The sequence below is a fragment of the Copidosoma floridanum genome, unplaced genomic scaffold (genome assembly GCF_036245765.1).
Source record: "Copidosoma floridanum isolate Cflo_tuat_1 unplaced genomic scaffold, Cflo_Japanese_pri ptg000006l, whole genome shotgun sequence".
In the NCBI taxonomy this organism is placed as follows: Eukaryota; Metazoa; Arthropoda; class Insecta; order Hymenoptera; family Encyrtidae; genus Copidosoma; species Copidosoma floridanum.
The window spans coordinates 16,855,831-16,878,606 of record NW_028321883.1 but is presented as its reverse complement, the minus strand read 5'-3'; the positions used below and the strand labels follow the sequence as shown (position 1 = coordinate 16,878,606).

The 22,776-nt window shown below is 32.9% G+C and overlaps 3 protein-coding genes across 4 annotated transcripts in view; 2 read left to right on the top strand and 1 right to left on the bottom strand.

Annotated features, from left to right (window-relative positions):
- Positions 1-4,113: 4,113 nt before the first annotated feature.
- Positions 4,114-22,776, bottom strand: part of Syn (synapsin) — a 65,553-nt gene continuing 46,890 nt past the window's right edge. For both annotated transcript variants that reach the window (XM_089598304.1, XM_014353811.2), the window contains exons 6-9: positions 7,424-7,629; positions 6,764-7,028; positions 6,132-6,429; positions 4,114-5,797 (exon numbers count right to left, since the gene is read on the bottom strand). In XM_089598304.1, the coding sequence (XP_089454430.1) occupies positions 5,601-5,797; positions 6,132-6,429; positions 6,764-7,028; positions 7,424-7,629 (966 nt within the window). In that variant the 3' untranslated portion in view covers positions 4,114-5,600. The remainder of the gene's footprint in view (positions 5,798-6,131; positions 6,430-6,763; positions 7,029-7,423; positions 7,630-22,776) is intronic.
- Positions 11,412-22,776, top strand: part of Timp (Tissue inhibitor of metalloproteases) — a 41,710-nt gene continuing 30,345 nt past the window's right edge. The window contains exon 1 of the mRNA XM_014353843.2: positions 11,412-11,595. The gene's annotated coding sequence lies outside the window, so the exon portion shown is untranslated. The remainder of the gene's footprint in view (positions 11,596-22,776) is intronic.
- LOC106639996 (uncharacterized) lies at positions 18,355-19,294 on the top strand. Its single transcript, XM_014353845.2, has 3 exons — positions 18,355-18,523; positions 18,617-18,814; positions 18,897-19,294. Exons 1-3 carry the CDS (start codon positions 18,370-18,372, stop codon positions 19,094-19,096), a joined length of 552 nt encoding a protein of 183 aa, XP_014209331.2. The 5' UTR covers positions 18,355-18,369; the 3' UTR covers positions 19,097-19,294.

Here is a 22,776-nt window from a genome sequence, read left to right as displayed (position 1 = left end):
GTGTATAAATACAGAAGAGTTTCCATTGATAGAGACGATTGTTAAGTCAAAGGGAATAATTCACTAACAAGTGTTGTTTTAAAAACTTGGAATCATGGAATCCTACAACAATGTTGAAGACTATAATACTTGATACTAGTTAGAGAATCGTTGTTCTTTTTTGTTACAGTTAGTCCGTATTTTGAACTTTCAATCTTCAAGCTAATGTTATCAATCGAATGTTTGTTTATATTTCAAAAAAAATGCGGAACGTTTAAACATGTATAGCAAGTTTGAGTGAACCATTAGCGCTTTTTTTAAGTTTATTTTTTCTTTTTTTAATATAATATATAATATATGTTCTTTACTTCAATAATAATTTGTAACTTTAATTATATACATTTTATGTATACATGTATTTTTTTATATATTAAGTAATGTATAAGTGTATGGTACATGTGCATGTGAATTCTATACTTGTATATAAGTTATGATGCGTTTACACATTAATCATAATCACATGTATACGTAAATGTATAAGGTGTGGAAAAGTTTGTAAAAAGTTTTTCTATTGAAAAGCTGCCGGAAACTGAAAAAAAATTTTTTTGAAGTACACTTTTATACCAAGATCTTCAAAAACGTATGAGAACTCTTTAGATACTTTAATCAAATGAGATTTCAGTACCACTATCATATTTTTTTTTTTAACCATGTAATTTTTGCAACGATGATTTTTTTTTTGTAAGCTAGTGAATTTTTTTAAACGCAAAAACAGACGTGATTTCCGGAAAACAATTCTGGGACGTTTATACTTCAAACCAGAAACAAACTTTCATTTTAAGCTGATGGTTACCCAGACAAAATAAAACTAAGAATTTTATTCTTCAATTATCGAAAAGAATTGTAAGAAAATGTCTTTAATTGTAAAGATGTTTCACTTTTTGAGCATAATTAAAAATTGTCTTATGTTTTCGTAGAGAGTAAAAAACTTATGTCCTGAAAGTGTGCCTCAAAAAAAAATTTTTTTATCATTGAGCACTCCAAAGGGAAATATTTTGTAGCATATTTGTGTTAATTCATCCAGAGTATGGGGCAAAATTATTTTTCAAGATTTGTCCCATGATTTTGCAATAATAAAAAAAAAAAACTAGTTTTATAATTTTTAATTTCGACTTGATAGCACTTTATTGTTTCCAATCAATTAATTTTACTATATATTAATATAGTAACACAATAATTTGTGAGCACTATATTATATTACAGCCATGAGATACATCAATTGGTGTTTTTAAATATTCCGAATTAATTAGAACAAACATTTTCCAACCAAAATCTTACTAATTTCTGATCATCCGTGTATCGTAGATCTATTTTCACATTCATATACTTGTATGGTATGTATTAAATATATACACTTGTATATATATTATATATAAGTGGCTAGCACGCGTTTGAAATCAAGGAGGTACAACGTGCGTGTGAGAGACGCGAGGGCGCGCCTTCTCTACCATCGGCACGTCTACGTTTGTTTGTATATATTCATGATTATTTTTATTACCGTTATTATTTTTACTATAATTATAAATTATTATTATTATTATGTAGCTTACATCTTTTTTCATTTTTTCATTCATTCATTCGTTTTTGCATTATTTTTTATTTTATCCATGTGTTTTTTTACAATAATAATACACAAAGTCATCTAGGACATTTGGAAAAGTTGAGAAAAATATGATGTACGGTTATTTGAAAATAAAGGTGTTCAAAGTCTGATGTAAGACACAACTAACGTGAAATTAACGTCAATCCAGTTGTTCGTGAAAACAAGTTGAAAAAAAATGATTGAATAATTCATGTGTCTTATTATCATTCAAAAGTTTTTCGTCATGCACAAGCCGAATAGACGGTTTTTTAAATATACCAAAGACAATAGTTGAATCTTGACCGGCTCGGTGCATGCCTTTGAATAATATTGTGATCGAATACTGAATCATACCTATTAAAAGATCAGCGAGTTTTTCCTTGCTTTTTTTTTCTTTGAAAAGGTTTATAAATTTGATTATAGTGGGTGGACTCCTTATGAATGGGATTAAAATGCTCGTGTGGATCTCGTAACGATGTGATTCACGTATTTTACCGATGATGGAATAAATATTTATAAAGTCTGTGGATTCAGTATTTTTTTTCCATCATAAAGATTCGCAAAAGTCACCGCGTAAATGAAAAATTGGTATGAAAACGCCTTTTGGTGTTTGATTTTACTAGAACAGGGTCTTAGAACATTTTATCTCTTATGTGCACCATACTGTTTCTATAGTATTCATAAACATTAATGATTTTTTCGAGGTCACGTACACTTCAACAAGGATTGCTTGACAAGAACGGTTACTACAACCAAACACAAGTTCTCCAATATATTGTTTCCTTCTAGATATTTTGACACTTTTCTAATTAAATAAAAGTGCCAATTTTCTCCTTCGTTTAGCTAATCATAAATATTATTACCACTACTCTTATCAAATACAGTAGGCTCTTTCGAAATTTTAAATAGAATTTAAATATCTTTTATCAGGTATTCAGGGGATATGTGAAACGTTAGAATTGTAATGCAGGATAAACAATACAACGTATTTGCTACACTTGTACTGCTTTAAAATAATCCTCATCTCTTACACTTGCAATGATTGTAATCTATATTTTTTCCAGTATCTGCTAAACATTTAATTAACACGTACTTTTTCTGTATTATTTTCAGTAGCCATGGAAAAACAGGAAAGTATAAGAGGTATAAACAAAATTTTTAAAACAAGGTATACCAAAATAGCCATGGAAAAATTCTTGGGCTATAAAGTTTTGACCTACATTGAAAAGTTTTGGCGAGTTTCCTTCAAGTGCCTGTACTATCACTCACTTCTTGAAACGTTTGTCATTTTGGACAGTGCGTGTGTAGAGATTATTTTCAATGCCAATATATATATATACTCATACGTATTATTGCTTTTACTCTTATTATTTTCACGGCCAAGTCGACCGGCATTTTATTTCTTGTCATTTTTCCTACAGTAAATTTCGTTTTTTGATAATAAAATCAAATTGTAATAGTGTAAATTATTTATAAGCAACATCAAAACAATCTATAAAAAAAACAATTGTACTACTTTCAGCATTTTTAAAAATAGGTATGTAACATTATGTGCGTTGCGTTAAACATATGCAGTGGCTTCTAATATATTTATGCTCAGGCCAACGTTCTACAACAAAATCAACAAAAATTCGATGAATCGTCAAGTTTTTTCAACTTTACATTTATATAACATCATCAATACATTTCGTCAAAGGCATCAGTCACCACCATCTGATCTTTATATTTTGTGTTTTGTGCACACATCTATGATTACGTAACATCTATCCTATCCTAGGCAAACTACTAGCTCCCATTATTATCATTATTATTCGCGTTTATTTCGTCGATCTGCAATTATACACAACAACACTTTATTCCTTCCGCTGCCACATAATAAGTAACCGGTCTTTATTTTATCTGACATTAAATTCCTATCCCCCTCTTGGCACTCAAGATACGGAGCTACCATTGCAAGCGACTGGTCTTCTATTCTTGCTGTATCACTGTTTGTTTGTTTGCTTGTTAGTTTTTTTTTCTTTTCTAATTGGGTCCAGCCACGAGGTTCATTAACAAAATTGTTGTACATGTAAACGTATCATTTATGGATGCATATAATCCCATGTGTTATGTTTTAATTTTTCTCTGTACTTTTATTTTTCTTATGCTTCTTAAATGCATGGATCTACATGTAATATATGAATATATTTTGCGCGATTTCGATGATATGATACATGTGTATGCAAGCAACATGTCCTCTTTCCTCATTCATTTGCATTTTTAATTTTTATATAAATCGACGTAGCCCGTCATCAGATTGGTCTTTCCCTTCGGTGGTGAGCTTCTACACTATACTTTTAAGAATGTGCATTCCTCATACTTTAGCCCGTAGGCTTATCTTTTACAACAACAAGACACCTCAAAATCTTAGTACTAAAATTTGTGTTTTTCTGTTTTAGCTTTTTTTTTTTTTTTTTTTTTAATTTTTTTATATTTTTTTACCCCTTTGATTATATATACTCAACAGTTATAATATATAATAATAGTACGGCTAATAATATATCTCGTACTTCTTTCTTCCTCACCATCAACATGTTGTATACTTTATGCGCGTAAAGCAAAACGCGGTTTAAATTTATCGCCTTTTCTTGAACCTTACGTTAGTTGTGTATATATCAATCATATAAAGACTTAACGTGGATATATTAATACGCCTGCATTAATACAAAGAAGCAACTTATATTACGTATGTGGTCGCTAAGCATGTATTATCATGAAATAAGTTGATTTACGTTTTGTTTATTATTTTTAGTTTTTTATCTTTTTTTATTTTAATTTTATTATGTGTCTCATTCACGAAAATGAAAAAAGGAACATTATTTTTCAATAACATCATTACTCTCGTGCTATTCCCTGATTATACGTAATATAAAATTCCTCCTCGTCCCCAAAAATTTGTCCAAAGTCACGATTGGCTTATACAAGAGTTACCGAAGAATTCAAAGATTATTGCTATTTATTTTGGAGGAAAAATCAGCTTTCTTGGCTGTATGTAAGCGAATTATTTTTAACCTTATTTTTTAAATCTTCTAAATATGTCCCACTACTCATATCGTCCTGACTCCTCTCGGCAAGAGCCGAAATGTAGAGTTGCCATATTGTACGTCGTTCGTCCAAAAAGTCATAACTATGTGAATACGTGGTCGTTAGGAAGTTTTAAACTACTAATGGTGGCTACTTCAGAAAAAAAGTACATACATTTTTTTAACCATCATCAAAACAATTAATTTTACCGGCCCTAAATTGATGAAGATAAACGCCAGCTAACAAAAGAGATAAATGGTAAAAGGCTCAAGTGACATACAAAGTAAAATCAACAATTTGACCATCAACAATACAACGAGTCATTTAATAATGATAAAAAAACGAAGGAAGACCACTTTGTCGATAAAACAACCTAAAAATATCTCCGACACGTATACATATTTCAGATTTTTATTTGTAAAAGGGAGCAAATGTTCGAACGTTAGATGTTCATTCGTGCTTCGGTTGGTCGAAAGAAAAACGTAAAAAATGTAAAAACAATAGCAACTATTTTGCGCTGCTCAAGACCAATGACCTCGAGGACGGTGCAAAATTTTTGGTTCTCTTCATACATCGAGAAAGCGTAGGTGATACCAAAAAGAAACGCTGCAAAAACAAGTAGCGCTTTTGATATCCCTTTTACTTCCTTTGCTATGGAGTCTTTGGAGTTTTCAGATTTTGTGCATTTAACGTTACTTACACGTACTTTTGTATACATGCTTTAAAAACAACGACGTGGAATCGTTTGAAACTCAAAAGAGCATCAGGAAACGTGTCTCTGTCAGTCTCGTGAATGCAGTACAATATTTTCAACATTATATCGATAAAGGAGAAATAATGTGTGTGTATAATACGTATATAACAGCGCCTGCTATTAAACGGAACTTTCCATGATATTTCGCTTAACGACCTGCGCTTACATGTCACCGAAAATACCGGCAAAGGTCTTGCGCAGATTTTTCATAGTATCCTCCGTGTCTTCGCTCGGCGCCTGCGATTGGCTGCCCTGGCGTTGGAATGGCATCCGCGAGGTTGGCGGCACTGGTGGAGGCTCGTCCGGCTGGCGTCTACTCACTGATGGCGCCCCACTGCTCACTGTACTCGATTGAGACGCTGTGAACATTTTTTTTTTTTTTTTTTTTCTTAACCAAAACATGTATGCAGGAATGCAAGAAGGGTCATTCCATCACTTGATAGCACTGCGAAGCACGTGAGATAAATCTAGCTAAATATGCATCTTGAAAAAGCAGTATGACATGGCGTTTTCTGCAATATCCGTACAACTTTCGCAACTTTAATCTTCGAAATCGAATAATTTTTAGAGAAACGAGGTTGTTAAAAGATTTGAGAAACGGAGTTTTTGAGATTGTACTTTTTTTATGGTTCTGAGGAATGAGCCATTGACATCCTTGAGCAAGCACGGCCAAGTCCTACCACGTATACTGACCTTGCGAGTCCCGTCGTTGGAGTGGCGGATGTTGATCCGGGGGCCCAGGTGGGAGCATCGACGGTGGCCCCGAGGTAGTGCTCGTGTCGATGTTGGCCGAGCTTATCGAGCCTATACCGCTGGTGACCGAGCTAATGCTGCCGTGCGAGCCGGTGGCTGTTGGAGCACCGCCGGCACCCACCGACTGACCCCCGGAAGACAGGGTGCGTTCTTCCGTTGGGCTCGTCAGCTGGGAGGAGCTGGACATCGAGCCCCGAGAACTTGTCTTCGTCAGCACTGCCGGTGGCCGACAGAAGGCCTGGGATTGAAAAAACCAAATTAATCAAACGGCTTTCCATCTCCTTCAAATACTCTAGAAGACATTAAATGTTGTTCCATGTCTTTTGAATTTTCAGACATTTTAATGAGACTTTGAAGTGCGAAGACCTTGTTTTCGTTAACTTCATTGATTCTCATTCAGAATGAAAAAGGTCATTTAATCCAAGAGCGGTTTCATGTTAAAGAAAAGGCTCATGCATTTTTTAAAACACGTGAGAGTTTGAGAGCGACGAACTTTTAAACGTATCTTAAGGATTGAACGAAATGAATGAAAATTGATAATTTTCCAGAAGCAAAAAAAACGCCGTGATTACCTGCATCTTAGCGATAACTAAATCGGCGATCTGGCGCCGGTCCTCTTCCTGTGTGTCGCCCATGAGCGAGAGCGCGCTGTCGTTGACCTCGATAATGTACTCTTTGTTGTCTTTGCCGACGAGCAGTTCGATGGCGCATATGTCCAAACCACCAAACATCTGGGCCACATGGTCGACCCAGGTACGATGTCTCTCGGTCACCGTGACCTGTTCCAGCATCGCCGAGCCCGTGTTCGACTTCCAGTTGCCGCTGATGCTCTTGCGCCTGTGCATGTTTTTTTTTGTTTTTTGTTTTTTTTTTTTGTTACTATTTAATTACAACTGATGCAGTGCCAAAGTGGTTACTGTGATGCTCTGATATTCATTTTTCGAAAATTTAATGAAATAAAACAAAAAATATTATGCATAAAGAAAATGAGTACGAAAAATTTCACGGACGTTATTTACTCAATTGTGAATAAAACTCAAGTGTACAAGTGCTCATGTATTACGAAAAGTGCAGACCCTTGTAAAGTACTGAACATTTGGTGTTTATTTTGTGAACTACATAAATCAAGAATCTTGAATGTCTCGCAATTTAGTAAAAAATTTACATTACAGTCTTGTTTTTATGAAATTAAAAAATTAAAAAATTCGCAAACCACGAGTGAGAGGACTCACATGAAAGCCTTGTAGTTGGTGCCGATTTTTTGGACGTGAACGTCGAATTTTGTATCAATGTAAGGCTCGCTCGTACAGTAGCTGTTGGTGAGGGCAGCAAGCGAAGCCAGGTCTTGGAATTCCTGGACGTTTTCGGCTTTGGCTTTGCCAACACCGCTGTGAGCATGGCCGAGCTTTACCACTACTGGATAGCGCGCTGCGTTTGTCTGCAAATGTGGTCAAGAACAATAGAAAGCATGAATAACTTATTTGACTCACATCCATATTTACTCAAGTATTGATTATGTTAAGATTTAATATTGTTTATCAGAACTTTGGTGGCTTAGTGTGGTTAGCATTATAGCTGGAGGGATTCGGGGGGTTATTTAGGTTTCAATTCCATCGATATTTATTCGACGAACGCGATGGATCATTCTTCAATGTTAAATGGATCTTTCATAAAATATCCATTGTTTTGTGACTACAGCCCCTTCGTTTGTTGCGTGATGGCTAAAGATTAATCAAGTACAAATTGATTAGAAATTTCTTTTGTTGATGTTCCTTACAATATGAAAATGTAATATATATGTATGTATACATAATATTGAGGGTTAGCCCACTTAATGAGCAGGGGGTGAAGCCCCTTAAATTATTGAACTAGTTCTAGGTATACTTATCTTGTACTTTGTAAGTATTCGTTTTTAAACATCCATTTCAAGTTCATAATATTAATAAACCAACCAAATAGTTATGTATACATGAATTATGTAATAATACAAGGGAAGTGTAGTTTACAGCTGACCACATTGTTAAAATCGATAGCAACATAAGTTTTTTTAAAATAATAAAAGCTCTTTGTACTCGGACTCATACAGTGGGTAGTGTTTCAGTTGGAAACAATCGTCAAAGAACAGAGAACCATTTGTGCATTGTATATATACAGACCCTCAAACCGACACTTTTCTTCAAGAAGCGTTAGTTATCGACTTCTTTTCTTACTCCTCTTTGTTTTCAGGAATATTTGGGGGTGGGAGAAGTCATTTCGCAAGGCTATAGAGTCAAGTTCTTCTGAAACAGTTTCAACGGAAAATGGAGTACACAATTTGTAGTTATTACGAGGCAAAGAGTCGAGGAAAGACCGTGAGATACGTATTTCACCAACTGTATACCTATAATAGCTCTTGGAGGGCAAAAGCAGTTAGTAAGTTTTTAACAGGTTTTGTCAAGAGCTACCTTGACTTTTTATTTGAACGAAATCTAAGGATCCTTACGTTTTTATCGCATACGTCGCAACGTTTGACATTTAGCTCAAGTAATTGGATACGAAAGTCGTGTTGCTGAATTTAATTGGATCTTTTTTTTTTCATAACATAGATCAAGTTTAATTTAATAAACTACACGCTATTTTTTGCTTCTTGTTGCTGTGAGTGATAAGTGTTATTACCTAGAGTTTTTATTTGATCTGATATATTTTTGATTAATATTTTATTTTTAGTGGCTTTATTTTCAAAGCTTACTTTTTATTTGTGAAATGGCATAAAAAAAATAAATGTTGCTGATTTCTATGGAAAATAAATTAATTGCAAAGAACAATGAAATGGCTGATAGAATTTTCATGAAAATTGTGGGATAGCACAAATTTCCTTGAGATCCGTCAAATTCGGTTCACCCACTTTTTGACGACTGTAAGCTGTACGTTTCAAACTTGGTTGCTGAGTCTTTGGAATTTTTAATAAAGACAAGTGCTGTGACTTTAGTTCAAATTGACTTTAATCCTCAGCTCATTCACGTCATGCTAGACCGCAAAGTTTAATATCGGTAGTATTATAACATGGATGGAAGAGAGTGATAATATTCTTCCCATTATTTAAGTGAATTAACACACATTTACAATCTTTAAAATATAAGTAATAATTACTTGGATTTTCTCTGTAATATAATTTAGAAAACACTAGCAAAGCAGGCAGTACCAATTGCCTTAGTATTTTAAATACCTATATAGTTACAAAAAAGTAATTTTTAAGATTTTACCGAGATGTATTATATCTATATCTAATAAATAATGATGCCCTTACGGTTCTCTAGTACATTAAAAAGTTTTTAATTGCTTTTAGGTTGAATAAAAAAACTCAAAACTTTAAAAAAATTTTAAGTGATCTTAAAGCTTTTCACTTGTGATGATACAAACAACGACACAATAACTTACTATCTTCAAAGAGAGAAAATAAAAATAACCCATGGCAGTTTATATTGAGTATCGTTTGTAGAAAGTGTGAGAAAAGCGATTTGGATTCACGTAGTAACGTTTTCAGGGGATAACCCCTCTAGCGTTATCATGTATATTGTGAACTTTCTTATGTAGCAGAAGTCAAAAGTATAAGTTATGTGATCGCGCAAGAGTTCCTTTTCCGTTTTTATCTTTAAGGAAATTAATCGACATCGAATACGTACTCATGTTTGTAGTGATAAAGTGTTGTATGATTTATTGATTTCATGGGAATGTGAATAAAGAAATTTGTTCATTTTGTAGGTATAAATGAATTTTTTTTATTCATCCCAAATACTGTTTTGAATACAAACCATTTACACGTAATTTTACTGTACTATAAAAACAAACATATTTAGTAATATATTTCAAACTAAACAATGCAATTTGAATATTTGTATGGTTTGATAAAACAGGAACTAAGCATTTGAAAATACTACTTTTATTATTCTTAATTACTTTTTCTTTTTTCTTTTTTTTTTACACAATTTTGAGTTTACACTCATCACCATTATGATAAAAAATTTTAATGCTCTTTTGTCTTGGAAAATTTACCCTTGGGATTTACTGTATACCATAATAACCATCATTTTATCCATCCCATTGATATTATTAATCGATAATTATTATTTTGGGTTTTTAACATTTTTTTATTTTATTTTAACAATGTTTGCAAGTCTCTGTTTGAAAACATATTTACAGTAGTCATCGATCGCACGATCGGTTTTAACTAATTGATAAAATAAATTATTCGACAAAATAATTAATGGTAAAATTATACGCCTAACTTACTGATTCGAGAAAAATAGAAAGTGGAAAAAAAAAAAATTTTTAAAACCTAAAAAGTAACAGTAAAATCCTGCATTTGTCGATACGCCCATACATTCCAATCGTATTAAAGTTTCCGTGAATGCAAGTATGCCGTACATAAATCACCAGCACGTTTCTTCCGTGAAAACGAAAATGAGCCTTACGCTGCCTACACCTCACACCTGCCTCGATACTAAAAATAAAAAATAAAAAAATCCAGAAACAAGGAATTCCCACCAGATAAGCGAGCAAGTGTCCAACAACCAGCATCCACGCGCGCTGAAAGTCTTTGAATAAATTATTCTCCATCCCGCCTTTCTAGTTTCCTCGACTTGCCCTTATCGCTATCACAATGCAGGTATACATTCATATCAAATGATACTCGTGTAAATGGTAAAAAAAAAAAAAAAAAAAAAAAAAAACCACTTGATTTCAAGATCCGCTCCAAGGGAAATAAATACCAACCCAGCCGTCATCACGTTTTCCTCCCACCTTTCCAATCAACGAAATACCTGCACCAACGTGGGCAAAAGAAACGTCTTTGCAACGGTTGTACAGGAACAATAAGGGAAGTAGGTGTTAAGCGTCCCGCGATAATGAGCTCAGGACAATAGACGAGGGGGGGGGGGCTGTGTGTGCAGTCGACGTGAGGTCGGTGGATGGCGATACGATCAAAGCTCGTGGAGTCGGTGGCTGGGAGAAGCTCGCGATCGTGTATGTAAGTACTCGCGGTGGAGGCGATCATCGAGAGAGGAGAGACGAGGAAGAGAGAGAGGTGACGTAGGTCGACCGCGTTTATGTGTGTTTTGGTGCGGAGGATGGAGGTACGTGGGCTCTAGAAGGAATGCGAAGGAGGGAGAGAACCCAACGGGGGTCCAGCGGCGCGGAGATGAAGACGAGTTCGCGCAGTGGTGTTCGCGCTTTGCACGCGGATGGACGTTTAGTCGCGTGGCTTGTTTTGGGAGTTGCTTTTTGTTTTTTTGAAAGCTCGCACGTGTGGGGTTTCGTGGTGGTATCGGGTGGAGTGCTTTTTTTTTCTTTCTCTTAATTCTTTAATTGCTCCGGCTGCTGTTTGTTTATTTTTATTGCCTCTGAAGAGCGGAAGGATAATTTCACGGTGAGTTTAAGTACGCATTTACATGGAGATCGGGATCTCTTGTCATTGACGATCTTGGGATGAGGTGGTGTGCCAAGTAGCCATTAGATAATAAGTCACGGAGAAATCGCAGGCTTGTAAATCAATGTTGTGCGTGTATGCGATAAGATTATCTGGTAGCACGTGTACGTATGTACCTGCTTTTTCTCGTCTGATTATCGTCACGCGGTTAACTTCTTTCTAATTGTAGACTTGATCCAGATCGTAAGTCATTTGAGTTATGTCACTTTTGCTTCTGTATGACATAGGTCCCCCTTTTTTTTTTTTTTAATTGCTTTGCTCATGTAATTGAAAAAATAATTGAACTTTCTTGTGTTGTTGAATACGAAAGTAACGCACGTATAGCAATCATGTATAGTGACGTTAATGTATTCAGTACTGATGCATTGTACAAATTGTTTAATCAAAGTAAGTATACATAGACTATTGTTATTTAATCTGTGAAATATAAGTTGTAATAAAAAAAAATTCAATTTCTCTGATTACTTATGTATGTAAAACTAATAACATGAGTTGTCTTTTTGGTTAATCATCCGTTGCTGTTGACATCTTTTAATTGTGTCGAACTTATTTTAAAAAAATTATTTGTAATCCTGAATGGAAAAATTTATTCAGTGATTTTAAATGGTTTACTAAAAATTAACAAAAACTATCCCATCCAAATAAGAGTTTTAGGGCATTTTCTCTGATGAAGGAAATTCATGGTGTAGAGCTTATGTATACGACTGAAGAATGTTGATTACACTCAATAAAGGTTTAAAAAAGCGACGAGCTATCCCTACTCAAACGACGTGTAATAAATACCAATAATTGTAATGCTTTGTTGCATTTTATTTTATTTTATTTTTTACAGTAAGTATTCACCAGTAATTTGTAATTATAATTGAAATTTAGCTATTGTATTCATACCCTTGTACGAATAGTTTTTTTTTTATTTAACCTCGATGATAACACAAGGTTTAAAGAAATCGTAAATGGTAGGATTATCATCAAAAGAATCCAACCATAAAAAAATAATGCCGTCTAATATAAAAAAAAAAAAAACAGTGCAGGTTAAAAAAAAGTAAAACGTATCCAGCTCACCTACGTGATGGAATATACACTTTGACCCGAGATTTTGCATTTCACCGCGAGTGTACACGAGAACTACGGCACTATCCAAACGAATTCCCATCGGAACTAGCTCCCACGTGTCCTCCTTCTGTCAAATGAATTTTAAAAGGTAGGCAAACACTGACCACCACTTTTTTCCCTTGACTCTTATTTGCGTTTATCGATTTCTAATTTCACAATGGTGCTTCAATCATCAGGTTTTTTAGTGGTATGTATCTTTGCGAGCTATCCAAGATTAAAAATAAAACATCATTTTACAACCCATGGAGGTATCAATGAATGCTAGACCAAGTTTTTCTGTTAATATTCCTGTACTTGAACAACATCACAACACTATTATAAAAATTGCTGTGGTTGTTTTTTCCTGTGCATCATTTTTCACCCCAGTGATATTAAACACTTCTATTGCGTTTGCACAATTTTGTGCACTAACCTTACATGCAAACTAAATATATTTAGATTTAATGAATTAAGCAATAATAATGGTTGTATGGATAAAAGCACTATTTTTATACCTCTGAACTGACAGATAAATGAATTCTGAAATCAAAAAACAATTGGATAAGTATTTTTACACTCGATGAATGTTTGCCCATCAATAAATGGTCAATATCAACATTAAATCATTTAGCAACAGTTGCATGTCCCAAAAGTCGTGTGGACAATAATTATTCGAAGTAAATTACGCTTTTAATAGAAGCATACGACACCGAAATTCGTAAATATTTCATCAGAGTGTTTTAAAATAGCTCAGAGAAAATAAACAACGAATGCTAAATCATGGTTAATGGAAAAAAGATACTTGTAGATTGAAAGCAATTATATTTTTTGAAGTAAAACTATTTAGTATATGACAGAAAGAATTCTGATAATTTAGTTGGTGGACGAAGAATTTGACTCTTTGTAAACTTGTTTGTAAATACATTCAAAGTATTGTACACATGTAGGTGGGGAAAAAAAAAATTTAGAATCAATGAAAACACATTTTTTATTTTAGTTTATTACATGAATGTTTTGACACTTTTATTCCTTTACTTTGATCTTTTTCTTACTTTAAATACTGGATGTCTCATAGTGGTTTTCCAACTTCCAATGATTTGGTGCTATTTGGCCAGATTATTTATAGATATCAAGATCAAAGGTAGACTGTATTCAATTGATTTCGCTAGTTTGGAATGTGACATTAAATGAAAGTGATACGATAAATATTGAGCAGAGAATAGTTAAGAAAATTTAAAGTGACAGAATCACTTTGGGATTCTTGTCTAAAATTAGAAACAGCACTAGACGTGGTTGAAAAAAAAATTACTGCTTTTAGTCAGGATTATGTTTAGTTGAGCGAATATATAGACTCGAAAATGTGATTGGTTAATTTTAAATGATGCCCAGCGTAATAATTGTGCATACGAGAAAATATGTCACACCAATAAGCAACCGCTAGCGAGAAAACCACCTTTCAAATATACGAATATGTATAACGCCAGCGCGTTTCTCTCTTGATCACATTCCATCGTCTGAAAATTTAGCCTATGCGAGCTACCATACCATTATGTTGTTAATAAATCAATTTAATGTAAAAAAAAAAAAATTTTATATTTAACGCATTGCAACTTCATTATTCAAAAGTATAATCACTTTATTTTGACATAATATCGCTCAGTTTTTAAAACCTTTTTTATGATTTTTTTTTAAGACAATTTACAAATATTTTGTTGATTTATAAAACATTTCTATCATTATTATTTTTTATTTTTCATGTACAAACAATACAGATTTCTCTGATTTTGCATCATAATCGTCCTTTGAAAAATGGTATAAATTAATTGTATTTAATGATGATTAACAATTAATCTTGACTATGTAGATGCCTCACCTACATGACTCTCCAATCACATTAGTCGATAAAAATCCATTTTTAATTGTTGATTTTTATTCTTTCTCGTAATTTATAAAACAGAAGCAAAACTTTTTATAAACCATTAAACATCGTCAAATAATTACTTTTGTAATGCAAAATTTTTTTTTGTTTAAAGTTAATTTTTATTTTAATAAACAATAACTTTTTTTTTGCTGACACGACTAGCATGTCATATTATAAGATAAAACCGTGTAATAAAAATTGTAATAAAAAGCTATTGAGCGATTGCAATTAAATGAGCAATTTAAATCACAAGTGTAGACAAGTTTATTGTCCCCGAAAAGGCGTTACTTCAACTACTGTGTCGTACATTTGAAAACGATCATGTGTAACAGCTATCATAAAGCAGTGGGTTTGCGTTAGTTATATGAAAGTAAGAACTTTGTTAGCATATTCACTTCCAGCTGGTTAGAAAGTTAATTGATTCGTAACGAAATCCAAGAAAAATCGGTATTTTCGGGACTTAAAAGAAATTATTTCACCATCGAAGTACTCCTCAACGCAATGGGCTATTTCTGTTATGTATGTCGTAAGTAGTACTAGAAAAATTATAATTATAATAAGATGTAGAATTTATTTGGAAAATAATTAGAAAAATCGTAATTACGTTGAAATACAACTTTAGGTTGAGAAATTAAAAATGCTCGCTTGAAGTATTATTAGATCGAAACTATTTATATTTGTAATATTTTCTGCACTTTTTGGATTGGTATTGTTTAGCGCACTTCATCATAAACTATACAGTCGACTTTCATCACATCAGAGGTGCCCACAAAGGCATTCCATCGGATAACCCCTTGGTCCGATCGTAAAGGGCGATAAACAGATGATCCCCTTTCCCGTCCTAATTTACAAAGCCACGCGTTTCACGCTATTTGCCCGTGTTGTGTAACGCACAAGAAATACAAATTCAGCTTCGTGTCCACGACTGTACGTATAAATTCCTCTTCCAGAATTGAATGGAATAAAGTACAAAAGTGTTTTACAAATGTCCTGCCAAACGGTGTACACTTTTATCGTTCACTTTCAATTACACGATATAGCAACGCGAGCAAACCCGCTTGATGTTTGAGTTCCCCGTGATTTCGCGCGTTCGCCACGTATACGATCGAGTTTCGCAATAACCTCGTCGCTGTTTTCATGCAAATTTTCTCGCGCCGATTATTCAATTTCCTTCTCTGCGTTTTGTCTTAGCACCAAATTCCTCATTAGGTGTACATACGCTTTGCCAATAATAAATCGCACGGGGTAATTAGCACCGAAAAAAATTGACCATTTGCAAACTAAGACTGGAGGAAAAAAAAACCAATCACGTTACCATTATCGGGCGTACATACATTATGCACGTATATAATGTAAGGGAACGCACGTGCAGTGTGTGTTCCCGAGAGTAGTGCCGAAGTCGCGAGACGAGAGAAAATTATTGCGGCGCCAGGGACCGAGAGAGATTATACACGTTGTATGTGCCATATTATACACCAAGTAGCGCCATGTCCCTGCCCACGTGTTTTTAGGCTTTCGCAAGCACCGTATACAATACCTGCGTACGTAAGTACATTTATGCGAGCCACGCAAGTGTGCAATGCAGTCTCGATATACCCTCCCGCTCTACGAAAAGAGAGAAACCTGATCCTTGTATATGAATTGCCGAGAGTGATTTTTCTCGCTTCGATAAATCCTGCACTGCATATATAGATCTGCGTGTGGCCTTTTTCGAGCTTGTTGGCTATATATACGATGCGCGCATGTGGTGTCTACGAACCTATCAAGTGCACGTCATACATAGAGGCAGAGATGCTCTAATCGAAGCGCTGCCGGGTGTAGTGTTTGATGTCTTGATTGAGGAAGATCGATCTGGCTCCATGTGTATGCCCAACACTACTGTTTGCCTGGCACCTATATGCTATGATGTATAACTAACAGTAGAACGGGTTATTGAAACGTGGCGACGGGCCGATGGAGAAGTAAGCGCTGATTGACGATATATGTTTGAAGTTGCACTTTCATAGGTCTACGGATGCGTTTTTTAATGCATCAGAGGGACCGATTACTCTCGATCGTGGATGAAGATTGTGAATATTGGTTAATCGTATCGGCTCGTCGATGTGTTGGATCATGGACGACATCTATATTTGAAAATTACTATGTGCTTGTGGTACTTGTAAACAAGTGGATTCGTTGATATTAGCTGTGGAAAACAATAACACCGAATATAGGACGATATAGCCCACGAACACGTAACTTTTGTTGATTTCGTCGTCCCGTTCAAGGTGTTGCGTGTGATTGATTGCTTATGACACATTTAAGCCCATTGCTATCGTCTAAGTGGTAATCTAGAGTTTTCTTGTCGATGTTATTTTGTTGGACTCTGCTGAGGAATTTTTTTTTTCAACGGTAGAGTTAAATAGTTTTTACTATCACGTTCCACTTTAGTTCAAAAGGTTATCATAATTTTGGTGTCTTTCATCATTTTTTCCAAAAAAATTTCCTTCTATAAATATAATTATGTCAATGTTATCTACCCACAATTACTGTGACCTTAGCCAAGTCAAAAATAATACCGCAGTTTTCCAGGTATTCATTAACAAATACTGTTGTTGATGCCTTATGCTTTTAACTTTCCAAATTTTCGTATACGTTTCATATAGCTTCTATGAAAATACTACCGTAGTTTTTTATGAATAGCACTACAGTTTCTATTATTAAACAAAAGGTCAAATGTATGCGTTTACTAGTTTCTTATTAGATTATTATAGCAAAAAAGCTCAAGTATATGTATGAACTCTAGATTGCATTAAGTATTGAGAATCTTTTGAGAATGTTTTTATGGAAAACAGATAAATTCCATAAGGCAATCTTGTAAAAATGGATAACATTGAGTAGAGTTGGCAGGAGATGACACTATTAATCTCGTGGATGCAGAAAAGCGAGTTGCCCATTTATTTCCATTTAAATTTCAGCAATCAACACTCTAAGGAAAAGTTTTTTTGATCAGAACTTCTCACAAACGTAATAATGTATGATTCTTATTTTTATTGTTCGATTAAAAGTACAAGCTTTGACGCAAATAACAACTGACATTTACTATACTGTTTATTAGAACCGTTAGAAAGGAGGATTATTGTCAATGGTTTTTATTAAGCAATGTATAACAAAGCCTGGATTGGGATCTTTATTTTATAAAAATGGCAAAGTCTTACTAAGTAAGGGGTACAGAACATTGAAACTTTTATTGTGACAGAATACACACACGTATTTTGAAAAATTTTCCAAAATAGAATTCTAAAAGTTGTATTTGTCGTAAGTCATAAATGGCTGTCTAAAAAGGCAAGCCAACCCAGCAGCATACTCGACGTCTACGGAGCTGCAAGGGAACCTGTCATCGTATCTTTGTAAATATCATTTCTAAAGTTTCTTCTTATTTTCATAACTTTGTAATCAAAGTAGATGTTGACTTGATACATAATCGTAGTTTAAACGTCCAACTGCTTTCAGCAAAACTATATTTTCAGAGAAATCAATTCCCCTATCCCACGACAGCCCACATTTACAATCAAAAGTACAAAGATTTAGTTTGGAATTACCCGAAAATTGTACTGTAAATCGTAGTAAACTATGTTCACTCTCAAAATTTCCAACCAATAGCGTTACGGTGACGAATCTTCCGCGCGGCTAGTAAGGGATTTCGAGAGCTATATAAGGGCATGGCCCAACCGTTACGGTGTTCAGTGCTTTGTCTGTTGCCAAACGGTGAAGAATTATACCAAATACCTTTTCAATCCCTCCGCACTGAAATGTTCTCTCATAAGGGTGTCATCTGTCTCGCTCTGGTTGTTGTTGCCAGCTCGATCAACGAAGGTAAGATTTTTGTATTTATACTGTTCATTTGTACATGGAAAAAATTTTAGCCGCAAGTTAATAATTTGTATACGTCATCTGTTATCATTACAGCCTTTGGATTCCAGTGTTATCAATGTAGCGAAGAAGGAAACGTAAATGGAACCTGCCGAAGTTTTTTGAATCTCACCGCCACTGAATGCGATAACCAATCTTTTGAAAATCAATATAGGAAAACGTACTTTCAGAATGCCGCTGAGATACCTTTGACTGAAAATATCACGACATGGGCGTGCATAAGTGGAGTATCAAGTAAGTTGATCATTATTTCGTACAAAATCGATAAATACTAGATGTCACGTCAATTAAACGCACGTTTGTTTGTACTTTTCAGAAGTGGGAGTGAAAGAGTTCTACGTAAGATCATGCGCACCCAAGGCGCCCAAGGACATAATTTGCAAATCATTGAAGGATAATAATGACACTGCCTTGCACTGCTGTGACGAGCCAGCTTGTAACTCATCGTTCAAAATCAACGCTGGATTATTGACTCTTGGTGCTTGTTTGATGTTTATCAATTTGTTTTGGAAGTAAAAATTAACGTGAAATAAGACATTTACAGTCACAAATTGTAAATTTTTATAATTAGAGCTCCATAGTTTACTTTACAGTTGACTTTATCTTTGTTTAGTCTTGATATTATAATGAATTTTCATAAGTATTTTTTTTTTTTTTTGAATGAATTAATATTATAATCTTTTGTATAGTATCAATAAATTTAATTAAATGTAACTTTCTCTTCTATTATTCATTTATTTACCTTGTGTTGTAGTTTACCAAAACACAGTGTCAATGGCTAGACTAAAATAGTTTAATTAAAAATTCTTCATTACTTAATACTTTTGCAATATTGATAAATTAAAACTTTAATTATGCATGTAAAATATTCAGTTTATTTGTAAGATTTAAAAAAACTAATTTTTCTTAAAATATTATTTACAAAACTTATTAAAGAATAGTTTTTCTATTGTTGGAAGTGAGTTAACAAGCCCATAATGGTCATACTTTACATTTTACTCATACAGAGATACTTTGAAAATGAAAATATTTCCTATTATGATTATATGTACTTACATAATTTACACGAGGAAAAAGTTTACACATTAGAAAACACCACGAAATAGTTTTACAGGATACAAAATACATTTTCTCTCGGTCTTTGTTAGCAGAAGAAATCAATGTCTTGACTCTCAATTGCACAAAGTATCATTGATATTTAATAAATTTAATTAGAATATAAATTAAAGTTTTTCTTTTAAAATGTAGTAAAAATGTATAAAATTGATTTAAAAAAATATTTTATGTAGTTCCACTAGCTGGATATCTCATGATTTTTTTTTAATTTTTTTTTTTTTTTTAATTTTTTTTTTTTTTTTTTTTTTTTTTTTTTTTTTTTTATCTATAAAGTTAGCCAGACATTTTCATTTGACTCGTCTGCAATCTAATAATAACCCGCGAAAAGACCACAATGTAAGATTAAAAACGAAGAAAATAATTTTAGCAGTTAACTCATTATGAGCTCATCATTTAGCTGGAATATCTCTCTGTCTCTATGTCTCTATCTTTTTCACTTGTTACAAATCATACGTGGTCTATGAAATAGTTGACCTAGATACAACGAAAAGGTGTGGAAAAAGAAAAAGGTCACTGTCAAAGTCGCAATAGCTTTTCAAAATTTAACTGTAGCTTTGAAAAACAGAGCTCAAAACCACAAGTAAATATTAAATCCAGTAATCCTTGTAATTCAAACGTATAAAAGCTTGTGCTTCGAATTCCAATACCTCGATATCATGATATGACGAGAGACACTTCTGAGGTGTGAGTAAATAGAATTTGAAGTAAAATCCTATATGGTTGTATCAAAGATTATTTATTCAATTATTAAATATCGAGCGTCAAAATCTACATAAAGTGATGGGACGCATTTTTTTCCATTTTTTTTAAAGCACATTAAATCTGCGACAGAAATCGTTCATTACGCTTTATCTCTCGTACTCTTTTTATTGGCAAGAGCTAATCAAATCAGATTTTTAGTTATTGTACACCAAAGAACCATTTAAAATACATTTATAAATTTTACAAATAAGTAAAAAATACACATAGTAACCTTTATGTATAGCATTTATTTTGTACGTTTACACACATGATATTTGTAACTTTTGTATCAGAAACATAAGAATTGCCTTTACAAACGATGCTATGCTTGAAAAAAAAACACTTGGTGTGTGATTTTCTTTAGCTTACATGTATATTTATGTTTTGAAATTCTTGTTTTCTATTTGGGTACTTATTTAATTCCTTTATTCTTTTAAGTTGCACCCATTTCTTGTTTTTGTTTTTCAAGCTTTACAAACTCCGTTTAGCAGTTCAAAATTATTCACGTAGAAATGAACATTATTGTTTGAACTAAAAAAAAAATTTTGATATCTTAAGATGATTTTTAAAATTGTTTAAAACTTTTTTCTGTCAAGTTCTTTAACTTGACGTATAAAAGTAAAATCATTGTAAATTAAAAAACCTTTTTGTTCCAAAATATTAAGTTAATAAGTTGTGTGTAACGTTATTTAAAAGCTTCTTCTCTAAGGAAAGTAAATATTGTAATCAAAATCAGCTTTTAGTAAGGTATATCATTTGATTTTTAATGAATAAATTAAAAATTTTTTAATAAAACAACTCACCAACTTTAATAATTTTTAAATAGAAAACCTTTTTATGATTCTTATTCAAGACAATTTCAAGGAAACTACAAAAAGTATCGAAATTAAAACTAATTTTTAAAAACAAAAGAATTCAAATGAAGTAAAAAGTATGAAAAAAATTCTATTCTTCAGTAAACGTAGACACAATAGTAAGCAGATTATAGATGTTCTTTAAAATTAACTACTAAAGCTATGGCCCTTATGACTTCATAAAATCTTTTTTAACAGCCAATAATTTTGTTCAGTAACATTGGTAACGATCATTAGAATATGCCTTTATTTTAACGCAAATGTAGTATTTGACGAGAGAAGTTTTTAATTTTTCAATTGAACAGAAAATTATAATTCATTATAGCCTGCGTAAAATTACTTTAAAATCTTAACATATTCGTATCACCCTATAACGTTCTAGAAACGACTTTGTTTCCATAACTAATAAAATATGCTTCACGCGTGTGGACATAAAACTTTCATCGTCAACATACAAGTCCATTAAAAAAGCAATAGAGATATAATTTTTCTAATTGTAACCAAATTATTAGACAAAATATTTATTGTTATAAATATTTTGAAAGAAAATTAAGTTTCAATAAACTCTATCGCTTCAAGCTTATATAGGCGATTAAAAATATGATTCATGAAAATTCTTTGGAGTCAAAACTTTGGCCTTTTTATTTTTTTATATGTGAGCTTGTGAATTTATTAAGCTTAAGAGAAAGAAATCTTTGTTATGATAAGTATTCATAAAGTTGGTATTCTAAAAGTCAGTTATTTTGATTCATTTAATACTGTAAATTTTTTTAAGTACAATTAAACTTTTTATAAAAAATTATGTGATTGATTTTTCAATCCATATTAACATTTCAGTGCATATTTGATAAAAAGTACGGTGAATCTCATAGAATCGACTGTTGAAACAGTAATGGTAATTATGGAATACGTGAATACATTTGAAACTTCATTTAATTATAAAGTTACGACACTCCTGGGGTGACTTAATTTTAAAACAATTTTTAATTCAACAATATTTCCTTGAAGTGGCCAATAAATCAGTTCTTATTAAAATTTCTGAGATTCATAAAATTTTGTTTTAGGTATTATTTATTGTATGAAATAAAGTACGTTTAAAAGTGCTCAAAATTAATTTGGAATCAGGTACGCGCTTTTTTTAAATTTACAAGTGAAGTGGTCTATTTGGTATAAAATTTTTTTATAAGTAAACTATTTTCCGTAAGAATCCATATTAAAATGACAGTTTTTACAACATTATTATCTTTATTGTAACAAGATAATATAAAAATTCAAAGTAGAATTCATCATGACTCATTAAGTAAATAAAATCATACATACAAAAATTAAGACAGAGGAAGAAGATAAATATTCCTCACAGAAGCATGTAAAAGTTATGCTAAAACTTTTGTCCAACTTGTCTTATTTGCGGCTAGAAAAGACCGCACGCGACGGTCGTACATTTCATCAACGCGTGAACGGTTAGAAATGTATAGGAATTCATAC